The 16,117-nt window shown below is 40.0% G+C and overlaps 1 protein-coding gene across 9 annotated transcripts in view; it reads left to right on the plus strand.

The window, feature by feature from the left end:
* The window catches only part of camta1a (calmodulin binding transcription activator 1a), a 919,840-nt gene extending 904,819 nt beyond the window's left edge, over positions 1-15,021 (plus strand). For 6 of the 9 annotated variants that reach the window (XM_034172937.1, XM_034172933.1, XM_034172935.1 and 3 more), the window contains 2 exons: positions 4,296-4,370; positions 11,407-15,021. In XM_034172937.1, coding sequence (XP_034028828.1) covers positions 4,296-4,370; positions 11,407-11,470 — 139 coding nt within the window. In that variant the 3' untranslated portion in view covers positions 11,471-15,021. Of the gene's footprint in view, positions 1-4,295; positions 4,371-4,722; positions 4,754-11,406 lie in introns of all 9 variants that reach the window. The other 3 variants (XM_034172934.1, XM_034172936.1, XM_034172940.1) reach the window with 2 other exon arrangements.
* Positions 15,022-16,117: the final 1,096 nt, after the last annotated feature.

A 16,117-nucleotide genomic window follows, 5' to 3' on the forward strand; every position in this document is an offset into this window, starting at 1 on the left:
CACCACCACCAGATGGCGCCCTTCTTGGAGTGCGGGCCTCCAAGCAGGAGAGGCATCGGAGCCAACTGGAGGTGACAGCTGTCATCTATCAACACCAGCTGTCACCCTCACCCCACTATAAAGACCGGACTGCAACTCCACCTCCTCGCCGAGAAATCTTCTACCATACAGGTAATTTTCTCTGCTGACTTAAATTCGAGTATTAGTCTGATCTCTTTTTGCAGCCGTTTTCCTGGGACGGATTCCCTGTCTGCGGAGTTGGCATTTGGTGTGGACTGCGACGGCTTCGCCTCACACCCCACCCAGATAAGTGGTTATCTCAGGAGCTGCACGAGTGTGTGATTGGAGGTGGAGGTTCTCCCTCCTTAACTGAACACAGACTGTGGGATTACTGAGTGTGCGGACTCACGCTCATCCAGAACTGTTTCTGTTTTCTGCCAGCAGTACCGGGTCTGACTGCTGAAGACAGTGGCCACCTGGGGCGCAGGGCTTGGCGGCTCCGGTGTTCTTCAGGTCCGTTGGTGGTGAGGCTTGTGTGGGTTCCGGCTTCTCTCTCACCGGACGTCTCCTATCTTCGAGCCTACCACACGTCACCTTTTTGTTGGATTGATATAACACATATTTGTATCTGTCTGTATTACGTTGTGCACCTTCACAACCATTAAATTGTTGCTTTTTGGCTATTCCATTGTCCCTTCATTAACGCCCCCTGTTGTGGGTCCGTGTCACGACACTTCCCCAACAAAAACTTATACGCAGGTGCAAAACATTATAGGCTGTTCATCTACAGTGATCTCCAATGCTTTAAAATGGACAAAAAAAAAACAGAGACGCATGGAAGAAAACAGAAAACAACCATCAAAAATGGATAGAATAACCAAATGGCAAGGCTCACCCATTGATCAAGCTCCAGGATGATCAAAGACAGTTTGGAGTTACCTGTAAGTGCTGTGACAGTTAGAAGACACCTGTGTGAAGCTAATTTATTTGCAAGAATCAATCAATCAATCATTTTTTTTATAAAGCGCCAAATCACAACAAACAGTTGCCCCAAGGCGCTTTATATGTAAGGCAAGGCCATACATAATTATGTAAAACCCCAACGGTCAAACGCCCCCTGTGAGCAAGCACTTGGCTACAGTGGGAAGGAAATACTCCCTTTTAACAGGAAGAAACCTCCAGCAGAACCAGGCCAGGGAGTGGCAGTCCCCCGCAAAGTCCCTCTGTAAATAAAGACGTGCAGAAGAGGTTACAATTTGCCAAAGAAACACATCAACTGGCCTAAAGAGAAATGGAGGAATATTTTGTGACTGATGAGAGTAAAATTGTTCTTCTTGGGTCCAAGGGCTGCCGACAGTTTGTGAGACGACCCCCCAAACTCTGATTCAGTCCACAGTTCACAGTGAAGACAGTGAAGCATGGTGGTGCAAGGATCATGATATGGGCAGGTTTCTCCTACTATGGTGTTGGGCCTATATATCACATATCAGGTATCATGGATCAAGTTGATATGTCAAAAGACAATGACCCCAAGCACCTAATAAACGAGCAAATCTTGGTTCCAAACCACCAAATTAATGCCTCGCAGATGTGAAGAAATCATGAAAACTGTGGTTATACCACTAAATACTAGTTTAGTGATTCACAGGATTGCTAAAAAAGCATTTTGAACATAGTAGTTTTGAGTTTGTAGGCGCAACAGCAGATGCTGCTATTATTGTGACACCCCCTTTTTCTACTTTTTTTACTAATAGCCCAATTTCATAGCCTTAAAGAGTGTGCATATCATGAATGCTTGGTCTTGTTGGAGAATCTACTGATCTACTGGTACTTTGTTTCCCATGTAACAATAAGAAATATACTCAAAACCTAGATTAATCTCTTTAGTCACATAGCACTACTATTATTCGAACACTACTGTATATATATATATATATATATATATATATATATATATAATATACCACACACACGAGGGTAGTAGGCTGAAAAGTCTAGGCTGACTATGATGCAGTTGTCGAATTGAACAAATTCAGGGTTATTTTTCTACATAGTCCTCCCTGTAACTCACCACACTTCTTCCAGCGGTGCTTGATGTGCTTCGATTCCCTTGGCTTTCATCTTGAGAGGTCAAAAGTAGTCCTCAACGGCAGCCATCACCTCGTCATTGCTCTGATAGTGCTTCCCAGCCAAGTTTTTTTTCAGGTTTGGGAACAGATGAAAGTCAGAGTGTGCCAAGTTAGGGGAGTATGGTGGGTGATCTACCAGTTCGAGTCCACACTCGTGGATAGTGGCCATGGCCACTGTTCACTTGTGAGCTGGGGCATTGTCTTGATGGAACAGCACCCCTTTCGTCAGCTTTCCTGGTCGCTTCTTTTTGATAGCCTTGCGTAACCGTCTCAGTAGGTTAGAATAGTACTGTCCATTTATGGTTTGTCCCTTTTCAAGATAGTCCACAAACACAATGCCCTTGGCATCCAAGAAAACTGAAACCATGACCTTCCCCACAGATGAAACAACCTTGGCCTTCTTTGGAGGTGGTGACCTTGGGTGTTTCCACTGCATTGATTGTTTTTTTGTCTCTGGTTCAAAGTGGTGAACCCAACACTCATCCTGGGTAAGAAAACGTTCCATGTAATTGGCTGGATCCTCTTCAAATTGTGCTAAGTTTGCCTTCGACATGACTAGCCTGGTGCGTTTCTGATCAGGCGTCAGAAGACGTGGCACCCACCGAGCTGACACCTTTGACATTCCAAGTTCTTCATGTAGAATGTGTTCAATTCTCTCATGGGATATTCCCACAGGCATCTGCTAGCTCATTAATCATCGATTGTCGTCATCCATCACCATTTCATGAACAAGGTCAATGTTTTTCTGAGTTGTGGCTGTTGCAGGCCGCCCAGACCTTGGGGCGTCTTCAAGGCTCTCTCTGCCCCTCTTAAATTCAGCTGCCCACTTCTGCACTGTAGATATGGAGGGAGCTTCATCCCCTAATGTAGCAACCATATCCACATGAATGTCCCTGGGCTTTAACCCCTTCTTATGCAGGTACTTAATCACACCATGATGCCAGATTTTGTCCATTTTTGCCATTTCCCTCTACCACGAACTTTCAGACTTGGCTATGAACCACAAACTACCTCACAACCTGGAAGAAAATAACACAGTTAGTCATCAGAAGAGTTGAACTTAATGCATGCCAAGTTTTATTGAAATGGCATTTCTCCTTCTTGGTGAGCCTTACAACTTTTCAGCCTACCCTCGTATATATATATATATATATATATAGTGTTTCCATGGTGTAATGTTTAACACACTGGGCCCTCATTTAACAAACTGTTCATAGAAAATGTACTAAATTCATGTATGACATGTTGCAGTTACATTTTTATGATCAAACTGTTTATTTTAAAACCATTGTCATCCTATGTCCAACTGTTTTTTAAGTGTGAACAAGTTTTTATCAGCATCTTCTAAATTATTAACTTACTAAAATGTGAACTTGTAAAATAAATACATAAATAATCTTTTATGCTGAAAATACTCAGAATGTTAAGAGAAATTCAGCTCTAACATTGCAAAACGTCGATTCTTTAAACAACAATCAACGGCAGAGCTTCCTGTTTTAATACAAACTTGTGTAATCCTTGATTGTTGTACATCCTTGATTGAGTACAGTAATTGTCCATCTTAACCACCCTGCAAATTATCATGTCTTCTATTAACATCTACCATCTGTAGCTGGAGGCAGCAGTAAATCCATAACAGCAGGACAACTGATTTTTCTACCGTTAACATGAATGCAGCATAAGACAGCTGTGTAATGAAGATAACGCAGCACCGTACTTGACTGTGCAAAGGTTCAGTTTTTGTGTTTGCTAAAAGACATTTGATATCAGAACTATTTATAGATGCTACCTTCAACATTTTGGAGGAATATTAAGCTTTCTTGTTTAGATCAGAAACATTTCAGTGGTTGTAGCCAGTGGTGAAATGGATCTGCTGTTTGACGATATCTCAAACAATCAAAGAATCAGAGCAGCGTTGGGGTTTTTTCTTTTTTCTTTCTTTTATTTTGCCATCTGTAGAGGCATGAGCACAAACAATCCATCAACATCTAAGATAATTCAGAAGAGGTGATGCAGTTTAGCCAGCAAGCAACGACTTTCGGCACTCTGACCGACTGAACTAAAAGACTCTAGATTGCTCCATCATCGATCGGCACTGGAAGATGGAACAAAAATATAGAACATCGCATGTGACTGTTTCTTCTCTGTGTATGTGGTGTGTTGTAGGGGCAGTCTGCTCACCAAGAGGCAGGATCAAGCTGCCAGGAAAATCATGAGGTTCCTACGCCGCTGCCGCCACAGGTAGGCCCCCCCTAAACTGACATCAGGTAGATGTTCTCACTGAACGTACGTCAAAATGAATCATTGTCATTTATGACACAAGAAAACACATCTCCAATGAGTTCATTAGCAGGACACTTGTTTCGCCGTCTTGTCGGTATTGTAGGTGAAACTTGTCTTGCTCTGTGTTTGGTTCACTTTTTGAAAAATTGGGTGGTTAGAAATGTCTCCAACCTGCGACCCCCCACCACACACACACACACACACACACATACACTCTCCCCCCCCCTCCCTCACTGTATTTGGTCCCCACCCGTCAGGTGCCTGCTGTGTGCTAATAGCTGTCTGGTATTGTTTTGCTGTTTATGCCAAGCCCCTTGATGGACCATAGACTGTTCAAGCGGGTGAGTGCAGCCTCAGCAACTCAGTTCATGCTTCTCTTGCTCTCTCTCTCTCTCATTCTCTCTCTGTTTCCTCCGTACGTCTCTTCCTCGGTTATCTCCCTTCCTGGTTCTGACTCTTTAATAATACAATTATCTCCTCCTGAGGTCTTTACTTTCTCTTCCTCTTTCACATCTATTTCTCTCTCTCTCTCTCTCTCTCTCTCTCTCTCTCTCTCTCTCTCTCGCTCCCTTCCCCCTCCTTCTCCATCACTGTTGCTTGATGCCTGCTTGCATGAAGGCTGCCAAGTGGAGCCACAGGTGGACTGAGAAGCTCAGATTTAGAGCCGAACCTTTATCAGAACTAACCGATGCTTATGAATGATAACATTAGTGCAACACTAAACAGGCACTTTTCTCACTTTTTTTCTTTGTCTGTCTCTCTTTCTCTCTCTCTCACCTCTCTCTGTCTCTCTGAAATTACTTTTTTCTGTTCTTGACTGTTTTGTTTTTTTTGGTTTATGCCAGTTTTGTGTGGTTATGCAGAAAGTCCTTTTGAGGGAACAGAAGGCTTTTTTCTTTCTTTTCATTGTGTCATATTCTGCTGCATGCCAAGTGGTGACAGTTTTGGGCCTTGCTCCTTTAGGCATGCTATGGACCTGCTGTTTTCTCAAGTAGATCTGTCCAACTCTCCTGTTTCTAGCCACTCAATAGACTGAGGAGGAAATGTTTTCCTCTAATTTACCTTCACTCACATGGGGTCCCTCTGTTGGATGTAATGTATCTGTCAACTCAATAAAACAAATAAAAAACATTATCTGCAGCTATAGTTTACCACTACACTGACAAAATGAAAGATCTCACAAAGTATACTTGTCTAATTTCTAAACAAGTTATATAACTGATGCTTAATGTAAGACACAGTCACTTAGGGCCCTGTCCCACTGGCGTTTAGGAGGATTTGCGCATGAAATGAGGAGACAAAAGCTGAGCGTCCGCAACAAAGGTGGGCGGAAATGACAAATGTCCCGGGGTGGATCAGCGAATACATGAGGAAGAAAAGCGGATATAACAGGAAACAGAAGCGAAGGCGACCGCGGAGGCGCCCACAAGGGGCACAGCGACCGTGATGCACTCGCTCCATCCGTGCCCACTCTGTCTGCATGCGCGACATACCATTTGCGACCGTGATGTGGCCGTGCTGGGCACGCGTCATATCTGTTTTGCACGCTGTCCCGGTCCGCCGCCAAGCCGCGCCAACCCGTCGGTTGCGGATATCAGCGGATGACAGGGGATATGCGGCGCGTTGGTTGTGTATGTCCTGCGTATGTCTTCAGTATGTGTTCAGGCAGTGATGCGGATCTCATCCGCAGCAGGATTTTTGAGCTGCTCAAAAATCCTGGCTGCGGACATGCGTGCCTCTGCGGATGATCACGGACGTGTTCGGATGGCGGCCCGACTCATACAGGAATGTTACATGGTTTATTGCGGTTTGTTTGGTGGATGTGGGCCACTTTTGTGCGCATTCCATCCACAAATCCTCCTAAATGCCAGTGGGGACAGGGCCCTTAGCAAGTAAACATTCGTTGGATATAAGGACTTTTTTAAATACATCAAGCAAAAGTGTCTTGGAAACATCTCATTTTGAGTCATATCTGAGACCAAGTAAGTGTTTTTGACTCACCATTTAAGCTTCTTTGTGGTTTCTAAAAGATGAAACACTTTCTAATATGAGTAAAGAGCCAATTTCAAGGTTTGTTGCTAACATATAAGGCTCTAAATGGTCATGGACCTGCCTGTTTGCTGAACTTGTGGAACCTTACGTGCCTTCTCATGTCCTGCAGTCACAGGATGTGGGCTTTGTGTCTGCAGGGTTAGGAAGAAGTCAGCAGGTTTTGGAGCCTTTTCCTCCAGTTTGCCTGTGGACAGTAAAAAGTAAATTTCAGTGGACACTTTCAAGGGTAATCTTAAAACGTATTTATTTTCTACTGTCCATTATTAGCTTTAATCTTTTACCTTATTATTGTTATTATTATTACAATAAAACTCAAATTAGTTTTTGCAACTAATTTCTAGACCTTATTTCAAGAAGCTTTTAGCGAGTGATATTTTTACTTGTTATAAGTAAAATTCACTTTCTTTTCATGATTGTTTTAAATCTGCTATTTACGAAGATTTCTTGAATCAAGGTCTTCACATTAGCTGAGAAAACGTTTGAGCTTTATGTTATGAGTATGAGGAAGTGCTGTATCTTTTTAACTCAGCAGCTTTAAAATCTTTTCTAAAACAAATTCTTATATGTTAATGGAATTTTGGTTGTTAAATAATTGAGTCATATTAATCATAGATTAGATATTTTGACTAGAAATTAGTCTTATACTTGGTAAGGTTTTGCAAATAAATATACTTGGTAAGGTTTTGCATTTTTACACTGTAAATATTAGTAAGTCCTTCCTCTATGCAGTAGGATCTAATCTGTGGTTTTCTGTTAAGACTTGTAAAATTTTATTAGGTGTAGTTACATGCATGTTCTTTATGGAGAGAGAAATGTATGGTGGCAAATAGGGGCCGCAATTCTTCCAAATTAAAGCAACACCTGCAAAGCAAATGCAGAAACCAAAAATAAAAGAAATAAAACCACCTGTATCAACTCAGCAATAGGTAGTTGCTTCAAAAACATTTGCTAAAACAATGCAAACAAATATAACCTGCAGCAGATGGAGCTATTTAATTTGATAACGTATCTGCTGCAGATTGAGACAAAACATGCAAAAATGCTTTGCAAAGCTCCACAACACAAAGGAGGTTCAAACAACACAAAAAGCAACAGAGGACTGTAACTGATGGACCATTCATTGCATCGCAGCACTCCACTCTTTTGCCTGAAACACATTGCCAGCGTTAATGCGCTTCTCTTCAGATGTGCACGTCACACGCAGCAGTCGTGTTTATCGTATTTACACTGGGCTGCATTTCAGCTGCATTTATGTTGTGTTGCTGTTCAGTCTTCCCACATCATTTGTCTTTGATAATGTCTTTTATTCCACAATCTGTATCTTCTGTGACAGTTTTTGGAAATAAATTTACAGGATGCAATCACTTTGGGCTTTTGTGCGTGCGTGTGTGTGCGTGCGTGTGTGTGTGAGGAGTTTTTTTTATCATGTAGTCTGTACGCGAGGTTTAATTTGTGAACATGGCTGCCTAAATGAAAATCAACATACAACACAACATTGATGTGTTGTGTTTCATACCTTTATGCTTACCAGGTTGTCAGAGCCCAGAAAGTTTATTTCTGAATTTATCATTTCTGTATGTATTAATATTTCTTAATATTCTGAATTTGCAGCAGACCCATTAGCAAATTAAATTGTTTACATGTCCTGCATGTTGTATTTGTGTTCTTTATGTTTACAAGCTTTTTTTTTTTCTTCTTTTGCTGCAAGATTTTCTTATGCATCTACATGTTTTTGTGTCTGTGCAGGGATTTTGTTTTTATTTTTTGGTGAATGTTTTCTGCATTTACTACTGTTGACTTTTTATGTGCACCCTTTTGGCCACTGCAGAAACTGTTGAAAACGTGTAGCTGAAATTATCTCTGCGTCATAATAATTACAAAAAATAAGATGTGCACTGAAACATCTCAGACAAAATCTGCAGCATAATCTACATTTATGATCTCCACCTTATATCCAGTTTGTTGCAAAATGCACATTTTGCCACAATATGGCTGTGAATGTTTATGCTTCATGGCTGGCTCACCACACTAACTAGCTACTAATGTTAGGTCCTTAACTTACATTTATATAAAGATATTTTGTTTAAAATATGAGTATTTTAAACTAAGTCATCATGCAAAGGATATCAGGTCACAGGTTCATGAATGTTTTTTGTTCATCCATCTTCCAGCTTGGTCAGAAGCTAACAACACATCTTGTAGCGCATTAGTGAATACCGTCTGTTTTCACTGCTCCATTACACAAAACTGCAGACTGGCTTGTGTGTTGATTGGCCGAGCGTCTGGCGGTATCAATCCACAGGGTGTGTTTTGGTTAGCTGAAAACGGACGTTTGATTTTCAAAAATCTCCTTATCGTGTTTATGTGTAGACCAAGAAAACTGTTTTTGTCTTGCAAGTGTGCGCATTAATCTCCTGTTTGACGTCAAACTGTGCACTGTGTCCCTTGATTACATGAGACGATTTTCTGTAATGGCAGATGTTGTCCAAAATACTTTCACGTACACACACAGTTACCGGCCCTCTATGTAGAGAAGCAGAGTGAGCTTTGGACATCGTTCATCACACACACTGGCAGACCCCGCCACCAAAGTTATCGCCAGTTTTGGACCTGACCCCTTCGGAACTGCAGTTGGTGGGACAACTTTGAAAATGAGCTTGTCCTTCCAGGCATGCTCTTGACACTGCTTGTCAATCTGTTTTGTGTTTCATGTGGACAGAGATATTTTTTAAAACGGTGCTTGTGTGGATGGGATTTTTGTGAAGTTTAGATAATTTATAAATCCCAATGTAAAAACAAAAACCGATGTCTCCCATCTGTTGGGATTCGTACCTCCAAGGCAGTGCCAGCCCAAATCAATTTGGCGCCCTAGGCAAGATTGTTAATGGCTCCTGTTTTTTCCTTCTCTTCTTCTCTTTTTTTCCTCCCCTGAGCACCAGATAGTTGGGGCTGTTTTACATTGTTGTTATGTCGCAATGACATAATGATCCCAAAGAGCTCATCAGACACTTTTAGGGGAAGGGGGGGATGGGCGATGAGGAAACTATTGGCCGGTCACTAAGAATGTAAATTGTTGTGCTTCAGTGCATTATGAAAGTTTGGGGTTTGGGGTTTTTAAGTGTTGTTATTGTGGTTCATGTTGGTTTAGCAGTGTTGTTAGTGTTGTTGATTTGTTGTGTTTTGTAGTTCAACTGGTTTAGTCAGTTTAGTTGAGTATCATGTTGCTGTTACCGTAAGTGTAAAGTGTAGTCTGTTTGGTGACTTCCACCATTGTCTCTGTGCTGTTGTATATATAAATAATAGCACCTCCTTGTGGCAGAGTGCAGCAAAGACAAAAGCTCTTGCTTGGTCTTCGTTCTTCCACGCAGGTCGCCATACTCATCATCATTATTATTTAAGAGGCTTTGCTATGCAGTTAAATAAATATGGGCTTATATTTATTTTCTATTAAAAAGTAAATAGTATTAACTAGTTTTGGTAACAGTGAATTGTGGTGCATGTGTGAAGTGCATTCAGTTCAGCTTAGTGCCAAATCACACCTCGAGCCCTCTCATGAAGATCCACTGTTCACAGTGTAAAGCATGTAGAACATTTGGAAGGCATGTCCAGCTCGACCTTGATATTTACACAGCATTTAATCTGAACACAAAATCGTTCACAGTCAGCAAAGGTTTTGTAAATAATCACTTAATTAGTCTTGGGCATATTTTGGACATAACATGGAAGAAACCATTTAGATTGTCCTTCATGTGCCAGAGCATCTGGTGCATTGCTCTTTAAATGGTGGACTCGGACACGAGAGGGCTTTTTTTTTTTTTGACAAAGAAACAGATGTGTGTACAAAGTGTCAATGCATGTGAACAGCATAATAAAACTTGTGTAAAATATGGTACAAACCACAGTTTTAATTTTTTTTTGCAATTCAGTTGTGTGGTAGAGTGATCTGCTAATCTACATCCCTCTGTGTACATGCAGAGTGCACACGTATATGTAAAGCGTATCTGAGTATTGCACTGGATAAATCACAGAAGAACTGTGCTGCCATGATACCAGTGCACCACCACTGCACTAAATGGCACCGCATTTTGAAACCATGGGCACACAAATAAGTGCACACTTATGTTGATTACTTACATGACATGCATGCTGGGCATGAAAATGGTGACTGTGTTGGTTGTACACTAGCAAAGACTCTTACCCTACGCTGTGTACCATTTCGCACCAGTTGTAAGTCATTTCAAAGTGTTGTACACAGCAAGTCTAGACATTACCTACCCTGTGAGTATACACAGTGGTGACCGTGGCATGTAGTGGGTTCTCAGTATTCAGATTGGGTCTAGAAGTTCTGTTCTGGTATCAAAGCAAAGTTCATTTGTTTTAACCATTGACTAATTAGATAGTCAGAGGTTGAAGTACAGTAATTACATTTGTATTTTCAAACCTTTAAGCATTTGTTGCCTGATGCTTTGAGGCACCTGTCACATGCTGCATTTTGCATTTTATCTCATGAAATGTGTGTCTTATGGTGTTAAATGTCACTTTGAAATGATAACTCTACTTTAATGTCATTTTATACTTAATTATAGCATCATTACCATATTGTTTTGGAACACTTTGTGTGAAATCAAATGATTTTTATTAAATAATTAGTGTTTATTTATTTATGTACTTAAATATGTATGTATTTTGCCAGGCATAATTAAACTAATGTTGGACGCCAAGTGCTCTTTCATCTTAAATGTGACACAATTAATGTGGTAATGAGTGTATATTTACTGCATTTCAAAGATGTTCAGTCAAATTCTGACCAAAATTTCTTTTCCCAGACCAGCCACAGTTCCAGATGATCTGATACTGTTCCCATCTTGTTTATCTTGAATGATCCTAAAATCTGCACTTATAGAAGGTAAATTCATAGTCATTTTTTTCCTCTGTCTTGCAGGGTGAAAGAATTGAAAAGGGCCAAGGAACATGAGACCGCTCAGAGGAGCCCCCTAGCGATGTGACATCACTCTCCTGACTCCTGTTTTCTTTTAATTTCGTACCCAAGACTTTTAACGAGAGAAAAGGATGGGCGGGGGGAAGCATCCGCGCAAGCACTGCAATTACTACTACTACTACTACTACTGCAGTGTTACTCGTTCAACTATTACTACATGTGCAACGGTATTTTTTTTCCACATATCTATTATTTTGGAGAGCGGCAACTTCGTTAAAACGGGTCAGTCTGGGGCGGGCGCAGGACATTTGCTTCATGGCATTTTTTGCACTTTTTCATGGATTGCTCTATCTTGTTTGGAGTATGATGAGGATTTGGACGGTGACAAGAAAGTGGGACACATCTGATGAGGTCCTATGTGAAACTCTGGACTCTTTCATACATTTTTTTTTAAATGGACAAATCAACTCATTTTAAAAAGTTTTAAGTGACTCACCTACCCACTCCTATCCATGGCTGATGACACATGATTCAAATTAGCTCAACAGTTCCTCCTCGCACTGTGCTCTACCCCACCAGTCTGCCCATATGGGTGGAGCTACAAATGAATGTAGTCGGGGTTGAAACCACATAGAAGCAAACGGAGGCCAAAACCGTTTTTATCATTTCTTAGGAAATGCTTTATCATATAATGTTGCCACTTTCTGACTTGAATTTGTCCCATGTTGTCTTACTGTATCTGTTCCATCATGTCTGCAAAATTTGTGATCTGTATCTTCACAAGCTATGTTGTTGAACCCTACCAAGAAAAAAAAAATGGACGTCTTGTTGGCAAGAAATGTCTTTGTGTGCTTATGATCACATCTTTCAGCCTATTTTTCCCCCATATGGTCCATCTTCTTCTCCTTGCATACATCCAATGGTAGTGAAGCTGTACGTTCCTGCTCATTCCATTTGGTTGCGGTTTGCCTCATTCCAACGATTGCTCCTCTGGAACTGGAGAAGAACTTGCCTATTTTGCGTTGAGCGATTATGGTCATGCAGGTTATTAATGTTGTTTTTAAATGAACTTCAGAGCCTGAGAAGGCTTTTGAGGGGAAGATCACATGCATTGCCTTGACGTCTTAGAGATTCTTTGAGGGGTCCCTAAGCTTGTCCCAAAATAGGGGTTTGACAAATCCATATTTTTGACAATTTAGTGATTTCTGTATATAACGAAGGCTGAAAGTACGTAGGAGAAAAAAAAAAAACATTTGCCCAAAAGGGATTGTATTTTAGAAATATATTATTTTATTCATTAAAAATGGGACAAAAACAGGTACGAGACAAAAACAGAATATTTGTATAGTTTTGTTTGAATGCCTAAGAAGTATGGTTGTATTGTTTGTATATAGTGTAAATAAGTGGGATAACAAAAAGGAGCTATGTGCATGACAAATATGAAGAAATACAAAAAAGGGGGAAAAACAACAAAAGCAGTAGTGGCTATGCTCTGTAAAATGATTAAAACTATTTCACTATTAGAGTATTTTATTTTATTTTGATTGTTCTTGAGAAGAACATTTTGCTAAAGCATGATATTATTGCAATATAAAACATAAAAAATGTATTTAGAGTTAGGAAATGTCTGCAAAATTACCTTAAAAGAAGTATGGATAACCATACTTGCATTTCCCCCTCTTTTTTCTTCTTTATTTTTTGTTGAGGCTACTAAGAATATTTTGCCAATGATGCCAAGGTATGTGAATGCTAAATAGCCGAAAAAGAGAATTAAGTTGATTTTTTTTTTTCTTTTTTGCAGAACGGATAATCATAAAGGGAAATATACACAAGCACTGAAGCCCATATGATCACAACTGGCCAAAAGTCATGAGAACAGTTAAAAGGAGCACATTTTGCACAGGGAGTCATTAAGCAGAAAACATTTAGAGTCTGTCATGTTGCCTCCTTTCGCATTTTTCCATCACTCAGCACATCTTCACGAGAATGAAGAGTTTTGTTTTTGTTGTGTTTACAAATGGAATGTGATGTGTTCACTGAGGATTGTAAATGGCAGTTTTACCCACAGTGACCCTTTAAAGCAGCGTTCTTGCTCTCTGTCACAAAGATTTAATTTGCATCTGTCAACGTGCAATGTGTCGCACCACACAAGGAATTTATCAACTCCAGGATGACTGCTGGTAGCTGAGATGTATTTGTCTCGAAATAGCATGTTTTAATGGAAAACTCCCAAATCAGCACCGACAGGGCCTAATTAATACTCTGTTTAAATAATAATAATAATAATAATAATTTTAAAAAAAAGGTCTGACTGGTTTTGTTGTTGTTTTTTTTATTTTATATAGAAAATGTGAGTAGCAAACTGTACGTGACTGGATTTCTTTGTCAAACGGCTGAAAATATATCACGAAAACAAACTGTTTTGACAGCCAAAGGTGCTTTTTCCTTTTCAGGCCAAAACTAAAACGTCTTGCAGAGTTGAGGAGCCAAACTAAGTGTCGTAACTAATGTGTGTAACAACACACTGGTGCCATTTATAATGTTAAGTAGTGACAGTACAGAACATTTCGAATGGTTTTTAAGAAAAATGTGATGCATTAATTATTCATCCAAGTGCAACTGGAAAGCTTGACTTGTTGTTGTCATAATTTTTTCTCCTTTTATTTATTTATTTATTTATTTATTTCACAGTATTTGTTAGACCAAATATGTGTTTCTCATATTTATTTATTTCACTGTCATGTTTAATTTTTGGTTCTGGTTGTGTAAAAACTGTACTTCCTGAGTGTTTATGTAGCAAGTGCCTCTTCATATCCACATCACACAAATCCAAACCCTTCACATGAACACACGTGTGAATATGATATTCCCTGTTCAGACTCACTCCACCTTATCCAAATGCTGTTTTGTTTTCTTTTTGTCATTATTTCTGCTTTTATCACAAATACAGCTTGGTGAAATCTTATTATTTAGAAATGCCACTACTGGAGTTTGTTGCCTTGCATTCATGCTCCTGTCTGTGGAAAGAATGCATAGTCGAAATGAAATGTCGTGGCAGAAGGAGAAGGATTTATTATGCTTGCATGGGTAAAATAGTTAACTGGGTGACAGAACTGCACCTAAAGCATGCTTATTTTCCTAGAATCGGTAGTCTGATAGACTTGTTTTAAATGACTTACTGTTCTGTAAAACGATGAACTCTGATTTGACGTATCACAGAACTCTAGAAGACGGCGTGTGACTGGAGGTCAGATGGAAAACTTAACAATATCCAGCCGACACTCTACACCCAGTATCAACTTAAGTTTTCATAGCAAAGCATGAGGACGAGCTTGTTCTTGGAGCAAACTCTTTTTAAAAAGATTTTCTTTCTTTTCAACCATCTGGGTTTGATTGGTGTGCTCCCTGTTTCAGATCAGACTAACGCTCCAGGTTGGAGTGATATGGAGGTAACACGTGATTAAAAACACGCAGAGACGGCGGCGTGTACGCGGGGGCAGTGAAGGCAGCACGGCCGAGGGACTGCTTCACCTCCCTTCTGTATTTTACTCAGGGTGCCAAAATGGGGAGGAGGAAACAGAACAGGACGTGAGATTCACAGCAAAAGGAGCTGAAAAACCTTTCGATTGTGCTTTGCGGTAAAGAATGTGAGACGGATTCGCCACCGCCATGTTTCCTCTCAGTAATATTAAAGATCACATATGCCAGTGGAGCCCTGAAGTACAGTCCCATATATATATATATATATATATATATGTATGTATGTATGTATGTATGTATGTGTGTGTGTGTGCGTGTGTGTGTGTCCTTAGGAAAAACTGATTTGACATTCTTTCATAGAAGCCTGTCAGATCCTAATATAATTCAGGCCAGTTCTTTAGGCCTTCAATTCATCTTCTGATAATGTAGAGGGGTATTTAAGTTCAAGAGCGTAGTTATATGAAAAGTTCACTTGCAAATCTTATTTTTACTGCCATTTATAAATCGGACAGCACGTTAGCCGAGAGACACTCTTCATCATCTCCTGTGAATCTGCCTTTCCTCCTCTTCCTTTTCCAAAGCACCCAAAACAGAGAAAGGTAGGCACATCAGGACAACAGAACAGTTTTACAGCATATTCCACTTGTGGACACAGAGCAATAACGAATTATTTTGTGGAGACCTAGAGACCTAGTGAAGTTTAAAATGATTGGGCACATGTAGTCGACTTACTCTTATGCAAATGCCAGTATTGCAAGACGAGCATTCAGTAGTTTATGGACAGCATTTATATGGCACTCTTTACCAAACTGCACGTTTTCATCGAATCCAAACCAAGAAGAAAAAAAAAGGCCCTGCTTTGATAGAAAGTCACAGGTCCTCGACACTTTGCATGTAAACTAGTGTTAGATCTATTTTCCTCTCCTCTATAGCTGTCTTTCTCTCTGTCTTTCCCTGTTATGTGACCCAAATTCTTTCCAAATCTTTACCTTTTAAGAGTTTCATCTCCTCTTGGTTCTCCTAATGTGTTTGCTTTCTTCCTTTTTCTTCCCTTCTTCTTGTTTGTAAGTTTTATTTTTGTAATTGTGCATGTACAAGCGTCACTGACTCGATGGATATGTTAAAAAAAAAAAAAAAAAAAAGATTTCAGCTGCTGAAGCCATGCAAAATGTTTTGAATTGCCCTTAAAATATGGAAGATGTTTTCTGAATGCTTTATATTCTTTCTGCTGTAA

Source organism: Thalassophryne amazonica, chromosome 6 (genome assembly GCF_902500255.1).
Source record: "Thalassophryne amazonica chromosome 6, fThaAma1.1, whole genome shotgun sequence".
In the NCBI taxonomy this organism is placed as follows: domain Eukaryota; kingdom Metazoa; phylum Chordata; class Actinopteri; order Batrachoidiformes; family Batrachoididae; genus Thalassophryne; species Thalassophryne amazonica.